Source organism: Acomys minous, assembly GCF_964271855.1.
Source record: "Acomys minous genome assembly, chromosome: 4".
Taxonomy (NCBI): domain Eukaryota; kingdom Metazoa; phylum Chordata; class Mammalia; order Rodentia; family Muridae; genus Acomys; species Acomys minous.
In genome coordinates this window covers 64,309,272-64,329,541 of record NC_140486.1, presented here as the reverse complement: position 1 = coordinate 64,329,541, position 20,270 = coordinate 64,309,272, and the positions used below count along the sequence as shown (strand labels likewise).

At 39.3% G+C, this 20,270-nt stretch overlaps 1 protein-coding gene across 1 annotated transcript in view; it reads right to left on the bottom strand.

Annotated features, from left to right (window-relative positions):
* Positions 1 to 430: 430 nt before the first annotated feature.
* Positions 431 to 20,270, bottom strand: part of DSC3 (desmocollin 3) — a 42,425-nt gene continuing 22,585 nt past the window's right edge. The window contains exons 10-16 of the mRNA XM_084780087.1: positions 17,020 to 17,279; positions 16,764 to 16,906; positions 10,536 to 10,760; positions 7,681 to 7,905; positions 5,830 to 5,951; positions 5,287 to 5,541; positions 431 to 3,475 (exon numbers count right to left, since the gene is read on the bottom strand). Of these exons, the coding sequence (XP_084636213.1) occupies positions 3,278 to 3,475; positions 5,287 to 5,541; positions 5,830 to 5,951; positions 7,681 to 7,905; positions 10,536 to 10,760; positions 16,764 to 16,906; positions 17,020 to 17,279 (1,428 nt within the window). The 3' untranslated portion in view covers positions 431 to 3,277. The remainder of the gene's footprint in view (positions 3,476 to 5,286; positions 5,542 to 5,829; positions 5,952 to 7,680; positions 7,906 to 10,535; positions 10,761 to 16,763; positions 16,907 to 17,019; positions 17,280 to 20,270) is intronic.

Below are 20,270 nucleotides of genomic sequence, written 5' to 3'. Positions count from 1 at the left end.
TACACATATATACAATTAAACTACAAGAACCACGAAACAGTCAGGAATTATATAAATGTTACAGTCTTAGTGTTTTGGCTATTTGTATTTAGCAGCCTTGAAGAAAACATCTTTCCTATCTTGGTGCATCTAAAATTGTGAATGTAAGTCAGTATCTAATATATCTTGTCATCACTGCAATCACAGCCACATTATGAATTTTTCCAGATGAACTCCTCTGGACAGGTCTGCCTCAAAAATGCATCTTGGTCCCTGGTATGTACTGATGATGTTGACAGTTGGCCAGTGACCCGTTCTATAGAATAATCTCCACTGTGCAAGAAAGGTGCTGCGGAGTCTTAATCTTCTTGCTAGTCGGAAACTCAGTGTTTCACAGTTGCTGTGTCATCACCTTTGATCCTTTAGTCTCCACACTCAGCAAAGACAGGAAGCCAGCTTAGCATCAATTTATTGCATTCTTTATCAGGAAGCATTATTTTACACATTCAATGCTTATTTATTTGACAAGTTTCAGAAGCAATTTAACTGTCACATTAAAGTTGTTTAAGATATTGAAAAATAAACTCCAACTATTCTTTAGACAGTTAACTGCTTCCTTATAAATGTAAGAAAAATGGTATGTACATTTACATGAAAACCTGGGCTTGGGTGGGAAGGAATAAAAGTGTTAAAAAAAGAGAGAGAGAGAGAGCTGTTTTTCTTACATACTAAAATAGCACAATCTTCACCTCATACATTTGAGAAAAGAATATTATATGATGTTGTGAACAAAAAAAAAATGACAATTTCAAAATTCTACCAAGAAAATAAAAATGTAAACATGAAAAACGCAAAAGCAAATCAGAATCTTAGATACACATGTAGCTGAAGACCATCACATCAACGGAGAAAGGAGAGGAGCTTTCTTGTAGAGACCATGTTTGTTCAGCATAACAGTTCTGCCTGTCCTCAGACTCACCACATGTAGCCCAAGCTAGCCTCAAGCAATAAAGAACCTAGAACTCCCTCAATCCTCCAGCCCCGGCTGGGAAGACGGCATGTGCCACGATGCCTGTTTTATGCAGTGCTTGCAATCAAAGCCTGGGCTTTGCTCATACCAGCCAAACATTCTGCTGACTAAGCTGAGTCTCCCATCTCTGCCCTCTTTCCTGGTTTCAAAATATTCCAAATAACAAGAGATCTTAAAAATATCCTACCCAATACTTCACCAAACTAAAGGGCAGGTGTAGTGGCTTAAAAGCAAGAACAAAGAGTAAAAAAATGCAAACAGCATATCACATGGCCTTCTCCGAGGCTCACAGCCCTGTTGGCTTCACTCCTTGACTTTCTAGAAGGGTCTGCTTGTTTGTCTCCGAAGACCCAAAAGCGTTCCATCGTCTTGACCTCCCTAAAGAACAGTTTGATCTCTTTCTTTCAAAGATCCGAAATTCCCATTTCTTCTTTCATGATGAATTCCCCCCAACAGAGCAAACTGGTGTTTTTAGAAAAATTAAATTACACTGAAAGATGATGAGGTTTCTGGAAGACTTGCTACCTGGGTGAATCTGCTCGGGGCCTTTCAAGCAGCTGTGAGAGATGGGAAAAGGAATCGAGGCGGGGTGGGGTTCTAAAATGGTGCGGGAGCTCTTTTCGGTTTTTTTTTCTTTTTTTTTTTCTTTTATTAATTTATTCTTATTACATCTCAATGGAGCTCTTTTCGTATAGTGTGTGCGTGGGTGCTGGAAACGAAAGCTACAGCTATGGTTGGAGTGCGGGTAAGAGGCCATGATTGTGTGCCTCTGAGGGTGGCAACACTTTGTCCCAGCACCATGAGGGATCCAACTTAAAGCCCAAAGCCTGCATCAAACAGAGTGTGGCAGCTCCCTCTAATTCTAGAATTCAGAGGCTACGGCAGGAGGATTATAAGTTTGACGCAAACCAATATATAGAGATAACCCGCCCCTGTTATTAAAAAAAAAAGTAATAATAAAAATAAAAGAAGAGGAAAAGAGAGAGAAAAGTAGGGGGAAAAAGGTGGTGGAGGATGTAACTTCAGTGGCAGTCAACACTACATCCCAAAAAACCCACTTCACTTCCGTAAACTGCCCACTAGGAAGCAGTGTAGAGGGTAGAGGGGCGGATCCCGTAGTTGGAGTCTAGTGTTTGGATGTACAAATCTTTACGTGTCCTGCCAAGTGAATGCACTCTTCCCTGTGGCTGTCTCATTCTTTCCCACGAAAGCTAGAATATATGTTTCTAAATTTAAACAAGTTACACAAGCAAACATGAGCTGACACCTTCAGGTGTCACACAGCCCACAGGAACCGCGCTGGAGGAAGTCTGCCCCTTTAAGACCCCAATTTCCTGTTGTAAGTTAAACTGCAGGCAGCCTAATTTTCAATGTTGTTGCTATTTTCCTCTTTTCTCGCCTCCCTCCACCCCCCATTGTACTTTAAACACAGCTCTGATGTGAAACAAAGGTTTCAGGCTGTGCTGGAATAGGAAATTGCTACTCAATAGGCTAGCTTACCAAATTTTGTTACCAAAGCACAATAAAGTATTTGATAGCGCAGTCGGAAGGAGGCAGGTCCTGGATCTTCACCTTTGCAAAAGCTTGAATGTAATTCAGCACTCATTATTTCTGTCCTGAAACATTTCTTCCTTAATGCTTTGTTTGTTTCCTAAACCATCCTTAGAAGGGCTGTGTAGTGATGGGATGCTGATACACCTTAACTATTTTTAGACTAATATTTTACACAATTTATTTGTTAGGAAAAGATCTGCCGGGTGGGGCAGGCCTCTTAAAGACCGTACCTAACTCTAGCACGGCAGCTTGAGCTTTTATACTTCTGTTTTAACACTTGTGCATTTTGAAAAGCGGTCAGCATCAAGTGGCTTTAAAAATACAAATTGGCAGGAGGCCGCCTGTAAAATGTAGAGAAGCTCATCACATGAGCACACCCTCCTTGACTCACCATGTGATTGTATCTTAGTAGCACTCAGTGGAGATATATGCGCTGCATATTGCAAGGGTCCTGACCCACTCACTGACAGACTAGTAGATGCAGCTTACTGCCCTGCTCAGCATCACAGGAGAGTCACACACAGCACACAGCCAGCCCGGAACAGTTTCTCCGCATAATGGGTCAATTTCGCACTAGACTAAAATCAGCGTATCACAAGTCAAGCCAGAATAACTCAAGACCATTGGTTTCAGTAATGACTCGGTTTTACAGTATCATTGTTTCAGACTTCTAGAATGTCCGCTAAGGCCATGTCTAATTGTAGCCCAGTGGAATTATCTCTTTGTGCATGTCTCTGCCAATGTAAGGAATTTGGGTTCCAAGTTGTTTAAAAAGTCGAGTGCCTCTTCTTCCTGCTTTCCACTGCAGCAGCCCACAGAGCCCGCTGGAGACCCCCTGCCTTCGTAGTTGTAGGTGAGGACGTAATCTTGGGATGGGATGTGGTCTTCGTTCTGATTACACACATGCAGTTTCTGTAAGGTCCAAAAAAGAGGATTGTATTATTTTTAAAACAACTTCAACACGTGAACAGAAATTTTATTTTATTTACCTTTTATGTTTAATTTTTAACCAGTGTGTCCTCTAATGAAGTCCTACACACAAAAATTGCACATGATTGGTCTATATTACAGCCATATCATGAATCAGTATAGTTTGCATTTTAGTAATGCATAAAAATAAAAAGTAGGTCTAGAAATTTCTATTGAAGTACATTTAAGTCATGATGAAATATGCATCCCCAAATGTTATGTCTGTAGTTGAGGTCAATTCACAAAATGAAGACAATATGCCCAGCACTTGGAATCTGTACATGGACATGAAATGGTCCTAGTCTGAAGTAACTCTAGTTTACTGACTTGAGCTACATTTAGTTGCACACTCCTCCAATACCACTTTGCTATTTCAGGGAACTAATGATGGAAATACCAGTGTATGAAGGCATTTTTCTCATGCCCATCGAGAGGTAATGATACAATGAATAGAAAATAAACTTCCATCACATGCAATGATGAAGTACATTTTAAAAAAAAAGCCACGGGATTCCAAACTACCCAACAGCCAGGGATACATCCCCAGGAAATCACTGACATCAAAAGCATCGGCTTAACTCATACAGCAGAAACTACACTTTTGTTCTGAAGTGGCCAAGCCTTTGACCACCCATGCTTCCCCTCAGTGATCTTCCCACCGGCCTGTCTTCCAATCATCAAGGTCCTCTGTGCAGATCTGTCCTCCCCTACCCCTCAGCTGGTGGCTAGCTGCTACTAAGTGTCTAACCCTTCACCTTGCTGCCATCTCCTCCCTTTACCAGCACTACAGGGTGTTTTTAAGCAAGGGTCTGGAGCTTTGTATCATGATCTCCCATGAATGCCATCTTCAAAGATAAAACATATAAGCACTTGAATATGACAAAAAAAAAGATATGGTCATCATGAAGTAAAAGCCTTCCTGTAGAATATTCACAGTTATGTTCTGCTCATCAGAGAACTCAAGGTGTTGGGTGCAGTGTTCGACACAATCACACCAGTCTCCTCTGATTCAGACATGGAAGTAGTAACAGCAAGAATATTTAAACAGGACCCCTTACCCTGGCCTGACATACAAAACACACGTACAAGATTTGGCACGCATGCACATGCTTTAGTGGAATAGGACTCTTCCAGAATAAAGCAAAGGCATACGATCACTCACCAGAAATAGAGTAAATGATCAAAATAAGAAAACAAATTAATGTATACCTTAAGGAAAGTGTGTTAATGAAAACTGCATTCAGAGGCTTATGTTTTCATAGCAAAATACAAATTTGATATGGGAAATGATATTTCTGAGGAACTAGAATTTTTCTTCACATTCTTTTCTTATCAAAGGAGTTTATAAGATAGATGCACACATAAAACGTAATCTGTAGGGGCAGATATTAGAAGCTTTTTGTTCCTGAAAGAGTCTAGAAACCTGGTGAATGTGACAGGGGAATCAAAATACTTAAAAATTAAATACTGTAACAAAATCAAAGCATTTTTAAATAACCAAAACTGACAAGAGAAGGCACATAAAACACTGGCAAAGAAGTTTCTGGAAACATGCATGAGTAGCAGTGTCTTATCGTTCTCTATGAGCATATACAAGGGGAGGAAATCCCCCTCAGGAACAGTCATAGGGGAGGGGAATAAGGGGAAAATGGGAGGGAGGGAAGAATGGGAGGATACAAGGGATGGGATAACCATTGAGATGTAACAAGAGTAAATTAATAAAAAAATTTTTTTAAATATCTAAGGGAACTCACTTCACCAAGTCGGGGCTGAGTGAAATTGTACCACTCTGAGTACGTGTATCTACAGTTGTCCGTCTCCATGTGTCCTCCCCTGCAGGAGTCCAGGGTGTGGTGGTTCCCAGCCACACGGCAGGAGTCCAGGGTCTGGTGCCCTTTCATCATCTCTATGGTCTCCTGGCCACCATTTCTCATCCCCGAACCCATTGTGCCGCAGAAGCCCTGGCTGGAGTTGTTGGCTGTCTGGGTAGTGAATCCATTGGCAGAACACTACATCATAATAAGACAGACAGAAGTGGGGTCAAAGAATGTTACACAACATAGAAGACTAAGTCTGAATTAGTACTACCAAAAAAGTGGAAAGAATAGAGTAGAAAGGTAATTTTGTTTTCTGAAGTTCACTAAGCATCACTTCACAAAGCTCTGGAACACTGACGGGTCAAAGACTTAAAATTTACAAGATTCCAGCCATTTACAAATACAAATTAACTCCTAAATAACTTCACAGTGATGAAGTTTAAACCATATAGATAATTGTTCACTAAAGAATTTACTTACCACCCTGTCATCGCCAGGTGCTTCTGTATTTGATATAATTAAGTTTTGCTGTGCTAAATCTTCAGGAAAATGTTTTCCTTTTTGGGAAGTAACAATTCCACATACTAAAGTTAGCAGTACCGCTAAGTAAAAATAAGAAGAAATACATTTTTGAAATATCATACTTAATTTACCAAACAATACAATAAAGAAATACATTTTGAAAAGAACATAATTTACCAAGCATACAATAAACCAGTCTCCCTTTATTATTTATGCCTTGGGCCACAGGACAGTAAGAATTGTGGCTTCCTTTACATAATCCTGGTCTTTCCAAACTCATAGGCACAGTTTGAAATGTGTTTTGATCATATGTGTGTTTTGATAATTTTTCTAAGAAGTTCTCACCTTCATGTGAAAGTGTTTCGAATCATGAGTTCAACTGTAGTTCTTAAAGTTCCTAACATTTATTTAAGTCAAACAGCAAAAATATTTACTGATTCCCAAAAGATCAGTTTTCCAATTGGAGGGGAAAAAACATAATTAAGCACATTTTGTATCTTATCTCTTTAGACTGTATCCTACAGCATAACAATAGGAGATGATGATAATGTGATCACTAAATCAACAGTAATAACAGCTATTTCAGTGTTCCAGAAGACGCTCTAGCACACTTGCAAACCATGGCTACAATTCCTGTCAACCACATGTTTTCCTGTGGTCCACAATCTAAGATTTTTTACGCCTATAAATTGTTGAAAAAAAAAGGCAAAAATAGGAATAACTTATGATATGAAATTTATAATCTTGTCCAAATAGTGAGTTTTAGGACTCAAAAACAACAAAACCAACCAAACAAAAAACAAAACCCAAGAATAAAATTGCAGGAAATTAACATTTTAGCATGAAGATTTCAAGATAGTCTCAGTGACAACAGCCTTCTTACAGTTGTCACAGATTTCAGCTGATCCAAATGGCCCGGAGATATATACCATCTGGCCCTTGAAGGATCGCTGTGCCTCCCCTCCCCTCCCCTTCTAGCTGTGTTTCCTGGTCCTCCTTCTTCCCTTCATCCACTTCTATGTAGACACAGGAGTCTCCACTCCATCGCTTGTCTTCTCCGGACAGAATCCTACCATAGAGTCTTGAACTTGACTTTCTCCTCCAACTGAAAGCCCGTCTCCCTGGGTGCGCCACACAGCTGAATCCCTCAGATCATGTCACATAGTCATGACCTCATGATCTAACCACCTGTTGAAATCAGTGGCCACCAAGACCGATAACCTTACACATACATGATGGCATGGTTGAGTCTACATACCATATTCTGGTTTCCTCTAGTCAAAATTACATTTTCTTTAGTGATTATTAAGGGTTTAGGGGGTGGTTCTATTTTGTTCTTCTTTATTTGTTTTTGTCTATTTTGCTTTCCACTAAATCCTACTTAGAACCGTATTCTGAAATTTAGTAGGTATTAAGGACATATTTATTTTGCTGTGTAGATGAAAAATAATAAACGAGTGTTAGAAATGTAGTATTTACTAGTCTAAGATTTTCACATAAATTAACTTAATTGTGCCCACACAGTGCAGGTTACTACTGTTGTCCCTATAAATAAGAAAAAGGAAGCAAAATTGATCAAGCTAAAGCCTTTTTAAGAATTCTGTCTTGTGAAACCTGTGTCAGGAAGGATCATGTTCCCTCAAACAGTGCTGAATCAAGCAGAACTCTGCCGCCACAGAGCACAGGCAACTTGTAGAAGGAACTCACACCCGATGGGGGGAACCTTGTCTATATTTACTTCCCAAGAGCCTTTCTGATCTGCAGATCAGTTATTTTGCATTTTACCTTCCACTGAACAAAAGTACTTACAAAAGAGAAGCGCGATGCCCAGCAAGATGGCAAGGATGGCCCACTTCCCCAGGGCGACCCCCGCCCTCCTCGATCTGACCATGCATTCGCTGGGGTGATTACAGTCACACAGGTTGACTCTCAAGTGTTTGGTTGCAGATTTCCCTGCTCTGTCTTTTACAGTAACAGGAATGATGTATTCTTGAACTTCAGCATTTTTCCGATAGGATAGGCGGGCAGCTGTGTCTTTAAGAAAATAAAACGATTTTATTTTGGTTGGTCGGTTTTGTGCGGAGAGGTGTACACAGGCGTGGGCTCAAATATAGAGAGCCCATGACAACCCGAAGCATCATTCCCCAGGATCTACCACCTTGTTTTCATTGCTTCGCGCTTGCAGATTAAGCTAGTCTGGCTGGCCACCAAGCCGAGGTGACCAGTCAGTCTCCTCCTCAACCACCAGTATTAGGATTACAAACTGGCACTGTTCTGCCCTGATTTTTCTGTGGGTTCTAGGCTCTGAAGTCAGTCCGCATGCTTGCACTGCCAACAGTTACTGACTGGGCTGTCTCCCTAACCTGATAGATACTATTTATACCGATTGCTATCCTTTCCTCGGAATCTATTCCACTGCTCCTACTGTTAAAAATAACCACCAGCCAAATTTAGAAAAAGGCAAAGGGGCTGCTGTTGATCCCTTCAACAGTTTCAGAAATTAATATTACCTTAGACATGTTTCCTCCTTGTAATTCGGCCAAAGAGAGACTCATAAAGAATACATTTGAATCCAGATAAAGAATGCACACATAAGTTCCTAGCACTTGAGACTAAAGGGGCTGAAGAAAGACAATGAATTTGAGGCTATCCTGAAATACATAGTGAGGCCCTACTTCAAATAGCCAAAATAATAATAATAATAATAATATTAAATAATTATTTAATTTAATTAATTAAATAAATAATTAAATTTAATTAATTAAATAATTAAATTATTATTATTATTATTATTATTATTATTATTATTATTATTATTATTATCTAGTATTGAAATGACCTAGTAGCATTTTAGCAATATCTCATTTGCCTTATCTATACAGAATAAGAATTTTATCTTGGCCTTTGATGTAGAGGTCAGTTTTTCTTTCTTTAATTCCAGCTTATGTGCTCTTAAAAAACCAGTTCTTGCACACACCCAAAGAACATTCTCAGTTTTCCTGTTCTAAGCCATTTTTCTTCTACTGTCTGCCTATTATCCCTTCAAAAAAAGGCTATGTTTCAGAAAGCACAATACTTCCTATATGATTAATGCCTTGTATGTAAAAATAACCTCCATGCCAGAGCTAATTATACTACTTTCCATTACACAAAAACACGGCTGTTTGTATCATAATACTTTGCTTTATCAGCTATGATAGTCAACCTCCCACAATTATCTTGTTAGCTTATTTGAATTATATTAAATATCAATTAACCAAAGCTCTGTAGACTTTCAGTGACAATTATAACATCCTTGGGCTTTTGTAATAGAGCAAATAAGATGTCACAGCAGCATAAAGTAGAGCCTGGAAATCGCCTGGAATTTTCTACAGCTTAAATGTCTGTGAGAGCTGTTGAGTATTGTCTACACCTTGCACCTGCAAGCTTACGACAGGACTATAAATGGTACTTGGATCATATTGGAACACTTCAACAATACCAGTGTCTAAGGAAAGATTGTGCAAATCACTGACCTTTTCCTTGACCACTGACTAAGCCATAGCTATAGCCATATCATATATTTCTAGTAGTTCAACAACCTTGGGTTTTTTTTTTATGTCATTCAACTCTGCCTTCTTCCAGTTATCTCCTGGCCCTACTGTCATCTCTGTAAGACAAACATCTGGATGCAGCTGGCCTCCTTCCCACCGTCTCAATTCACACCCCACTGTCACCAACAATACAAAGCTCCATCTCTTCAGCTGGGGACATAGACTCATCACACCACCCAACACTTATACCCAAACACTCAGCATTCCTGAGAAAACCTTCAAATCCTGATGCTACCCAATCTCTTGTTTTCGTATTGTCATTTTTTTGTTTGTTTTTGTTTTTGTTTTCTTCTTAACAGATATTCTTTAACCAAAACATTGATTAGGCAATCATTTTTAAAGTAGTCATTATCTGGTAGGTGCTGAGTTCAGTGCTAAAAGTGGGAAAATGAAGAATGCTGTGAGAAACGGCAGTTCGTAAACAGCAGTCATACAATGTGTGAGGTGTTATAACACATGATGCAAAAGGTCACAGGACCCTCCATGTATTCCTGGGAAGAGTCCTCAGAGGCTGAGCATCTGAGCTGAGGGAGTGTCTTCCTGACTCCTCTCTATGTATATTCTTGGGGTATGCAGCTTATTTGACCAATAATAAGCAATGCATATATTTTATTTTGTAATAAAACTAAGACACAGTAAGGGTGATGTTTCTAGTCAGAATGAACAGCATTATATAAAGTATAGTAGCATGATAAAACACAGTATTGGGATCTGGAAAGATAGCCCTGTTGTTGGGAAGGCATACTGTTCTTCATGAGGGCCAGAGTTTAGTTCCCATCACCTATATTGGACAGTTCAAACAGCCTATAATTCCAGCTCCAAAGAATATAACACCCTTTTCTAGCCTCTATGAATGTGCACTCATACACACAAACACACACACACACACACACACACACACACACACACACACACACTACACATGTACATGTACTTGTATATGTGCACACAGATGCATGCACTGGAAAAGGTTGATTTAACATCCTAAACTTAGGAAACATGTTTTGTGTAAATTGCTATGTGGCCCCTCCAATGCTTCAAATAACATGAATCGTTATCTTTCTGCAATACCATTAACTGGACTGAGGGTCCAGATTCTGTTGAGTTCCAGAGAAGCGTTCTCCAACTTGAATTGAAAGGGAGGGCCATTGACAAGTTCATCGGGATCCACAGCTGAAATGTCTGTATAGCCCATCTTTGGCTTGCAGATGACAAGACTGTCTTGAATGATCTCTGGTGCATTGTCGTTTACGTCCTCGATGTTCACTGTAAGTGTTCCTATGCATGATTTACCGTCTGGGAGAAGAAAGAGACAAAGGTTCAGTGCTGGTCTCATATTCTTGTCTTAGAGTCTCCAAACAGGAAATAAATTATAATTCCTATTTTTATATATACACACAATATATAATATTAAATTTAGATCCTACACATGAGAGAAAACAAGTGTTAGTTGTCTTTGTTTCTCTTAACATAATGATTCCACTTGCGTCAACTTCCTGCAAATATCATTTCATTTTTTCTTTACAGATACATGAAGTTCCCTGTTATATATGTACCATGTTTTCTTTATTTATCCTTGATGGCTATCTAAGCTGGTTCTATTTCTCAGACAATGTGACTAGTGCAGCATATCACATGAATTCATGAGTTGCTAAGTGGTACAGATAGAATCTGAATTTCCTGAAAACATAATCTTTATTAAAGGAATGGTGAATAAAAATATAAATGAGAGTGGCACAGCCTGTACCAGGCACTCTGTGCTCCCTCCATTTCACCCTAACCCTAACTCCTAACCCTTATTTTAACCCTAACCCTAACCCCTAACCCCTAACCATAACCATAACCATAACCATAACCATAACCCCTAACCCTAACCCTAACCCAGAGACCAGCAGCCACAAGTGACCATGAAGTGGAAACTTTCCCCCAATCCCTGGCCTGCTGGAGCCAACCAGACAAACTTAGCAGCAGTGAAGCCTTCCCCAGGCCCTGTGCTCTATGCTCAATCTCTCAGGTGAGCCACATTTTCCAGACCCCATCTCTAACTGGAATTCCAGGGACCACAAGCCATCAAGGACCACCAGAGATCAGTATTCACCGGGGACTACCAATTCTCCTTATATCCCAGGAGGTCTGCTGCTACCCAGGAAAACTAGAGGATTGCTGCCATCCAGTATCATCAGTTCTACCTGCAATCCCGAGGCCTACTACCATTAGGGACCACCAGGCCTGCCAACACAAGGGACAACCAGAAGTTGGCGGTCAGTGTAAGAACAGCAGCAACAAAACCCAAGGCCACATGAACCATCAGAACCCATCTATCCTACAATAGCAAACCCTGCACATCTTATCATACCTGAAGCACAAGAAAACAATATTATATTTGTTGTTATGAAAATGATAATGCCCTTAAGGGAGGTAAATAAATCCCTCAAAGAAATACGGAAAGATAGAATCAAAGAGGTGAAGAAATTAATAGGTCACTTAAAGAAAAAAATAATAATACAATCAAACAGGGGAAGGGAATGGATAAAACTGTTCCACACCTGAAAGTGGAAAAAGAAGTAATAAAGAAAACACAAAGTGAGGCAATCTTGGAGATGGAAAACATAGGAAAGAGAAGAAGAAGTATAGAAACAAGCATCATCAACAGACTAAATGGCATGGAAGAAAGAATCTCAAGCATTGAAGATAAGATAAAAGAAATTGATACACCAATCAAAGAAAATGCTAAATCTAAAAATTTCTAACACAAAATATCCAGGAAATTTGAGACACTGCAACAGAAACAGCAGAAGGTCTACAAACTCACTGAAACTAAAGAACTCTCTAGTCAATGACAATTGAGTCAGGGAAGAAATAAAGAAAGAAATCAAAGTCTTTCTATAACTCAAGTAAAATGAAGGCACAGCATACCCAAACTTATAGGACACAATGAAAATGATCCTAGGAGGAAAGGTCATAGCATTAAATGCCTTCATAAAGAAGCTAAAGAGAACTCATTCTAGCAAATAAACATGATACCAGAAAGCTCTGGAACAAAAGAAACAAACACACAAAAGAAGAGTATACAGCAAGAAATAATTAAAATCAGGGCTGAAATAAATACATTAGAAACAAGGAAAAAATATAAGGAATCAATGAAACTAAACTGGTTCTTTGCGAAAAGTAACAAGATAAACAAACCGCTAACTAAACTAAGTAAAAAGCAAAGAGATAATACTCAAATTAACAAAATCAGAAATGAAAAAGAGCACATAACAACAGACACAGAGGAAAATCTAAAGAATAATTGGATCTTTCCTCAAAAGCTTATACTCCATGAAACTATAAAACCACTAAGGAAATGGAAGAAGTCATTAAAATAGTCCCAAGCAAAAAATATCCTAGGGCCATATGGTTCCAGGACAGAGTTCCTCAAGATCTTCAAAGAAGAGCTAATACTAATATTCCTCAAACTAGAAACAGAAGAAATAGAAACAGAAGAAAACATTACTAAACTCTATGAAGCTACAGTCACCCTGTTACCTAAACCACACAAAGATTCAACCAAGAAAGAGAGCTTTAGACGAATATTCTTCAGGAACATTGATGGAAAAATACTTAATAAAATATTGGCAAACAAAATTCAAAAACACATAAAAAACATCATCCACCATTAAAATAGGCTTCATCCCAGGAATGCAGGGATGGTTCAACATACGAAAATCCTCAATGAAATCCATCATATAAACAAACTGAAAGAAAAAAAAATGATCATCTCAGTAGATGCTGAAAAGCCTTTGACAAAATCTAACACTCCTTCATGTTAAAAGTATTGGAGAAATCAGGGATAAAAGGCCCATAATAAACATAATAAAGGCAATATATTCAAATATCAGTAGCCCTCCTATATACAAAAGGGCTGAGAAAGAAATTAGGGAAAATACACTCTTTAGACTATGCACAATAATATAAAGTATCTTGGTATAATGCTAACCAAAGCAAGTGAAAACTTGTATGAAAGAAAAAAAACTTCGAGTCTCTGAAGAAAGAAATTGGAGGAAATATCAAAAGATGGAAAGATCTTTGATGCTCATGGATCCAGAGGATCAACATAGTAAAAATGGCCATCTTACCAAAAGCAGTCTACCAAGTCAATGCAATTCTTAACAAAATACCTACACAATTCTTTATAGACCTTGAAATATCAATTCCTAACTTCATGGGAGAAACAAAACGAAACAAAAAACAGAACAGCTAAAACAATGTTGTACAATAAAAGATCTTCCAGAGGAAGTTCCATGCCTGATTTCAGGCTGTACTATAGAGCAACAATAATAAAAATGCCATGGTACTAGCATAGAAATAGGCTAGTTGATCACTGGAATCCAATCAAAGACCCAGAAATAAACCCATACACCTATGTACACTTGATTTTTGACAAATAAGCCAAATCCATACAATGGAAAAAAATGCCTACATGTAGAAAAATACAAATAGATCCATATTTCACCCTGCACAAAAGTCCAAGTAGATTAAAGACCACAACATGAAACCAGACACATTAAATCTGTTAGAATAAAATGTGGGGAAGAGCCTTGAATTCATTGACACAATAGATAACTTCCTGAGCAGAATACCAATAGCTCAGGCTCTAAGAGAATGGGACATCATGGAACTGAAAAGCTTCTATAAGGTAAAGGACATTGTCAACAGAACAAAGCGACAGCCTACAGACTTAAAAAAAGATCTTCGCCAACCCTACATCTGACAAAGGGCTAATTCCAAAATATATAAAGAATTCAGGAAATTAAACGCCACCAACCAAATAATACATTTTAAAAATGGGATACAGAGCTAAACAGAGTTCTCAAGAGAGGAACATCAAATGGCCGAGAAATACCTGAAGAAATGCTCAATGTCCTTAGTTATCAGGAAAATGCAAATCCAAATGACTCTGAGATTTGATCGTAGAAAAGCAGCATGGCCAGCACATGCTGGCAAGGATGTGAAGAAAGGGGAACATTCTTCCATTGCTAGTGGGAGCGCAAACTTGTACAACCACTTTGGAAATTTATTTGGCACTTTCTTAGAAAATTGAGACTAGATCTCACTCAAGACCCAGCTGTACCACACCTGGGCATATACCCAAAAGATGCTCCATCATATCACAAGGATTCTTGCTTACCTATGTTTATTGGAGCCTTATGCATAATAGCCGGAACGTGGAAACAATCTATATATATATATCAACCAAAGAATGGATAAAGAAAATATGATACATTTATACAATGGAATGCTACACAGCTATTTTAAAACCAAGGAAATTATGAAATTTGTAGGCAAATGGATAGACCTAGAAAAGATCATCCTGAATGAGACCCAGCCAGATCCAGAAAGACACACATGGTCTATGCTTACTTATTAGTGGATATTAGCCATATAGTAAGTACCATAATCTACAGATCCAAAGAAGCTAGGTAAGCCCAAGAGAAGCTAATGAGAGCCCAAGGGAAGAGGCTTAAATCTCACTCAGAAGGGGGAATAGAATAGACATTGTAAGTAGATGTATAAAAGGAATGGGGTTTGGGGAGAGACAAAGGAAGGGACCAGGTAGGGGAAAGCTGGTGTGGGGCAGGGGGAGGGGGGTAGGGCTGGGAAAGAGATAGGAATCTCTGGGACAAGCTGAAGACCTGGGACAGGGTAGGGTCCTGGGAGGATATGGAGTGACCTTAACTGAGACTCCCAGCAGCAGGGGATATGGACATTGATGTGGTCACCCCCTACAACTAGACAAGACTTCCTGTGGAGATGGGGGGACACCAACCCACCCACAAAATTTTTGACCCAAAACAAACCCTGTCTACAAGATGGGGAGGGGTAAAGATGTAGCAGAGTTTGAGGAAATGTCCAACCAATGACTGGTCCAACTTGAGACCCACCCCAAAGAGAGAGGGCCAACCCCTATAACTATTAATAACACTCTGCAATGCTTGTAGACATGAGCCTAGCTAATTTTCCCTGAGAGGCTCCACCCAGTAGGAGATCAAAAATGATGCTGAAACTCACAGGTAAGCATTAGGGAGAGATCTGGGAATCTTGTGGAAGAGTTGGGGGAAGGATAGAGGAAACTAAAAGGAACAAGAAGCCCACAAAAAAGACCAATAGAATCAACTAACCTAGGCCCATGGGGGCTCACAGAGACTAAACTACCAACCTAAGTGCATGAAAAGGATGAGCGTTAGACTGGGTAAAGGGATGGGCTTCAACTGGGATTTAAAGTGAATAAATAAATCAAAGAGAAAAGAAACAACAAATATATATACATATATATAAATGACTGAAAGCTATAGATTGTCTAAGATGGCTCCTGTTGGTGATAATATCAAATACAGTTTCAACAAACATTTTGCCAGAATTACTATAAATGATTGAAATAAACGCTGAATTGCATGCTATCTTTCCTTGGGCTTGTAGATGTTAATGAGCCATGACGAAGTAGTTAAGAAATAGTATTCTAGTCCCAGGATGCCTTCAAACCCATAGGGAGGTTTTAATATATCACATCCAGGCTCCACAACCAAGGACTCTAATTCAGTGAGTACAAAGTAATATAACACATTGAAATTATTGCTGTTTAATATAAAGCCATGAGCAGAGGAAATTTACTGCCAGAATTCAAGTGTAGAGGCATTTAGGAATCAGCTGAATGAGTAAAAGCCTCCAAGTAAAGGGACACAAGATGCCTGGCAGAGTCTGAGGCAACCATGGCATATCGTCTATGGTTGTCTCACCATTGTCCTTTACCACAAAGCAGTGCAAGATCTAAGTTCCTGCACATGGAGTAAAAAGATATGTGTTATTTAGCTGGCCTTGATGGCTCACACTTATAAACTCAGCACAGGGAAGGCTACGGCAGGAGAACTGACACAACTTCAAGACCAGCCTGAGTTACATAGTGGACTTGAGTCATCTTGGGCTACAGAGTAAGATGATGTTAACACCGGCAACGAAAACACCGTTCTGAACGTTGTGTGCAAGCCTGCAGTCGTCAATGTGCGGAGGCAGAGGGATCAAGAATTATGAAAGTCATCCTTGGCTAAACAATGAATTCAAGAGCAGCTTCGGCTACGCAAACAAAACAAACAAAACCAGAAATAAATGGTAACTTCTCACCAAAGGACAACAAAGGAGAGAGTGGTCTTTGAAGTCATTTTCACGAATTGTGAATATTTACCATAATATTATTTCTGCACAAGAATGATTACAATTTCTTCTTCCATTCTGCTATAAAATACTAAATTAAAACTCTGTTACCTCGGTCTATTGCCATGACTGTAACGTTGTATAGGTCATTCCGTGGAGCCATGGCTTCTCTGTCTAAGGCTTTTGTTATGGTGAGCAACCCTGAGACTTCTTCAATGTTGATCCAGTCATTAGGATCCTTCAGTTTTTTGTACCTATTAGTAAAATGAAACTTTATAAGTCCTTGGAATCACAACACACATCCAAATAAGTTAGCTGTTTCAATTATGACAACTGCATTGGCACATGGTTGCAGAGATCTGTGTACCTTAAGCCGTTGCTACTCTTGGTTTCAGGGTCGTAGGCCGTATAGCCGTTGACCTTGGACCCGATCGCTGAGTTTTCTTTGATCCGCACATATTGCTGAGGAGGGCTGCATTCAGGACCCTCGTCCTGATTCACCACATGAACTGTAATCATGGCCCGGTTCATGGTGGGCGTCCTGCTTGAAAAGTCTCTGATTAATGGAGCTTCGTTGTTAACTCCAATCTCTAGGGTCACTTGGCGGTTTTCTTCATAATCTAACGGCTTTAAAACAGAGGATAGGCATGTCAGCTCAGTACGCCGTATATTTGCTATTTCAAGTAGCTGGTCACGTTTATCAGTATGGACACATCTACATAATAAATTCACATTCATGTGTTGCTAACGGTGACATCTGGCCACTGCTGGGATTGTGATTCCGTGCTAACCAGCGTTGCCAAAATTCACCTCTAAAACCTCCACAAATGGCTTTGCAAAACTGTGGGAAAGAAATGCCTCAACTGTTTGTTTGTTTGTTTCATTCTTTTAAGGAAAAATAATCATGAACCTGAAAATATTGGAGAATTATGTACCGGCCTCTGTGTGTGTAATTACTATATACATAATAAATAATGGTTTTTAGCATACAATATATTATGGCCACTGTTTCCCATGCCTCAACTCCTCCCAGGTTTTCCCTACCTCCCTGCCTGTCCAATTCTATGTCCTTTCATTCTCTTTAGAAAACAAACCAGAATAAAACAAACAAACAAACAAAAATTCTAGTTCTTCAATGTTTAAGAAAGGATGCTCGGGCTGGAGAGATGGCTTACTGGTTAAGAGCACTGCTTGCTCTTCCAAAGGTCCTGAGTTCAATAGTCAGCAACCACATGGTGGCTCACAACCATCTATAATGGGATCTGATGCCGTCTTCTGGCCTGCATGTGTACGTGCAGATAGGGCACACATATACACAAAATAAGTAAATAAATGTTAAAATACACATATTTCTTAATTGAAGGAAGGCCACTATTTGGAGACATGGTTGAGGCAAATTCCAAATGCTGGGTTCAGCGTGTTTGATTTATGCTACATGTGATCTTAGCCAAAAGGCTGAGAAGCACTGTGTGTTTCATTTATGAAAGAATGACCTCTCCTTGAGGGTCAAAGTTACCTCAGGGTATAGCTGCACAAGCCTTTTCTCAGAAAAGGCTCATCTTTCCAGATGTGGGCTGGCTGTTGTGAGAATGCCTTGATGAATTCAGTTTCTTAGATTTATATATATATATATATATATATATATATATGGGAGAATGTGGCATGACAGATAAAAATTATGTTGATTAAAAAATTGGAATAAAGGAGATAATATTAACAAACAAGATGTTTTTAAAAGTGAACTCAAGAAGAAAGAAGCTAATTAAAATCCCAATAAGAGAAGGCCCCTTTGTGTCAATAAAAACATACTTTATTAAGTCATATAAGTCAAATTTGTAATGAAGAGAATATGGCCAAAGGACATGATGCTGGGAGAGCAGTGTGGGCTAGTACGGGGCCTGCTTTGAACGGATGCGCAACAGCGCTCTGGCTCAGTGGACAAGGCTTCTGGTCCATCTGAAGGGTACATATCCAGCAGCCAGTGCATGTCGGGTGCAAGGTACCTATCCTACTCATGAATGTGACAGCATGTACTTCTCTATAACTCTTATTTAAAAACTCGAAATAATATTAGAAATAACTATCTAGAGTTATGAAAGTCAAATCAATCTTTGGATTCAATGGTGTTGTTTTGTTCTACTCTCTTTTAAAGCACAGGAAAGGGGAATATAAATTACTTATGTTTGTGTGTGTTGCATTTACATAGATGTAGAGGCATACACGTGCACACACGCATGCACACACACACATAGACACACACACACACACACACACACACACACACACACACATAGGTTTGGAAACCAGAGAAGGATGGGCTTCTGAAGTCTTTCCCTGGCACTTCTCATCTTATGATTGTTTTGAGATAGGATCTCTTACTGAACCCAAAGTTCACTTTGTCAAGGCTGGCTCCCCAGCAAGCTCTCCCCAGCTGGTGGTATAGGCATACTTGGCATACTTTCTTTACACATAGGTGTTGGAGAGCCAGACTCAGGTCTTCATGCTTGAAAACCAAGCAATCTTACTCACTGAGCCAGCTCAGCAGCACCTATAAATTACTTTTACAAAACAAGGATCAAATTGATAATGAATCTTAACACAAATTAGAGAAACAAAACTCATGGAAACTACTGTAGTTCAAAGGTGGACATGACTGAGATGAATGGTTTCCCGATATGGCTGCATATTAAAGCACTGTGGACAATCTTAAAATGGCATACCTCTAAGATTCAGTCTATAGTCTTCAAATCAGACTTTTTAGTGTTACACTCGGACACTCTAGAGTTGAGTTTCTTCTTTGAATATATAAAGTTCACTTTACAAACACATGAGCCTCTACTCAGCCTTTGAAAGTAGATCCCATGAGCCTTTGAGCTAGGTTCATAGTTTCAGCCTGTTATTCCCTATGTGTGTGTGAGAGAGAGAGGGCAGGGAGGGAGGGAGAGAGGGAGAGAGGGTGAGAGAGAGAGAGAGAGAGAGAGAGAGAGAGAGAGAGAAAGAGAGAGAGAGAGAGAGAGAGAGAGAGAGAGAGAGAGAGAGAGAGAGAGCTTTGAAACATCGAATGAGAAACTGAAAATGCTTCCTGATTCTTATAGAAGAACTGAATTCCTCAAGAAGAAGCAGGAAATTTCCCTAATTATTTTTAGCTGTAAAATAAATCTATGAAGAGTCTACTTATTAAAAACAAACAAAAGTAAACAATATATTCATTGATTGTAAATTAAGTAATGAATAACCTATCCTCATGTATGCCATAAATGAGATAACTCATGATAAGCGCTCAATAGGCCTGGCATTTAGTAAACAACAGTTTGCTGCCAGTGCTGGCTTACTAGAGGGGATGGACACAAGACAGTAACTGCAAACAGTCACCAGGATGTGGATACACTCTGCCAAGTGAGTTCCCTGAGGCATGGTGTCATGGAAAAGTCACCAACGTGGGGATGTTATAAGCCAGGTATTCATCCCAGGTTGGATAATGGCTATTTGCCTTGCAGGAGCTGGTTTTCCTTCTCACCATCAATTTGCTTATTATTATCATTATCTATTACTATTACTGTTACTATAAGTTGAGAATATTGCTACCTTATCCTTAAGGAGAAGTGATATCTAGAGTTA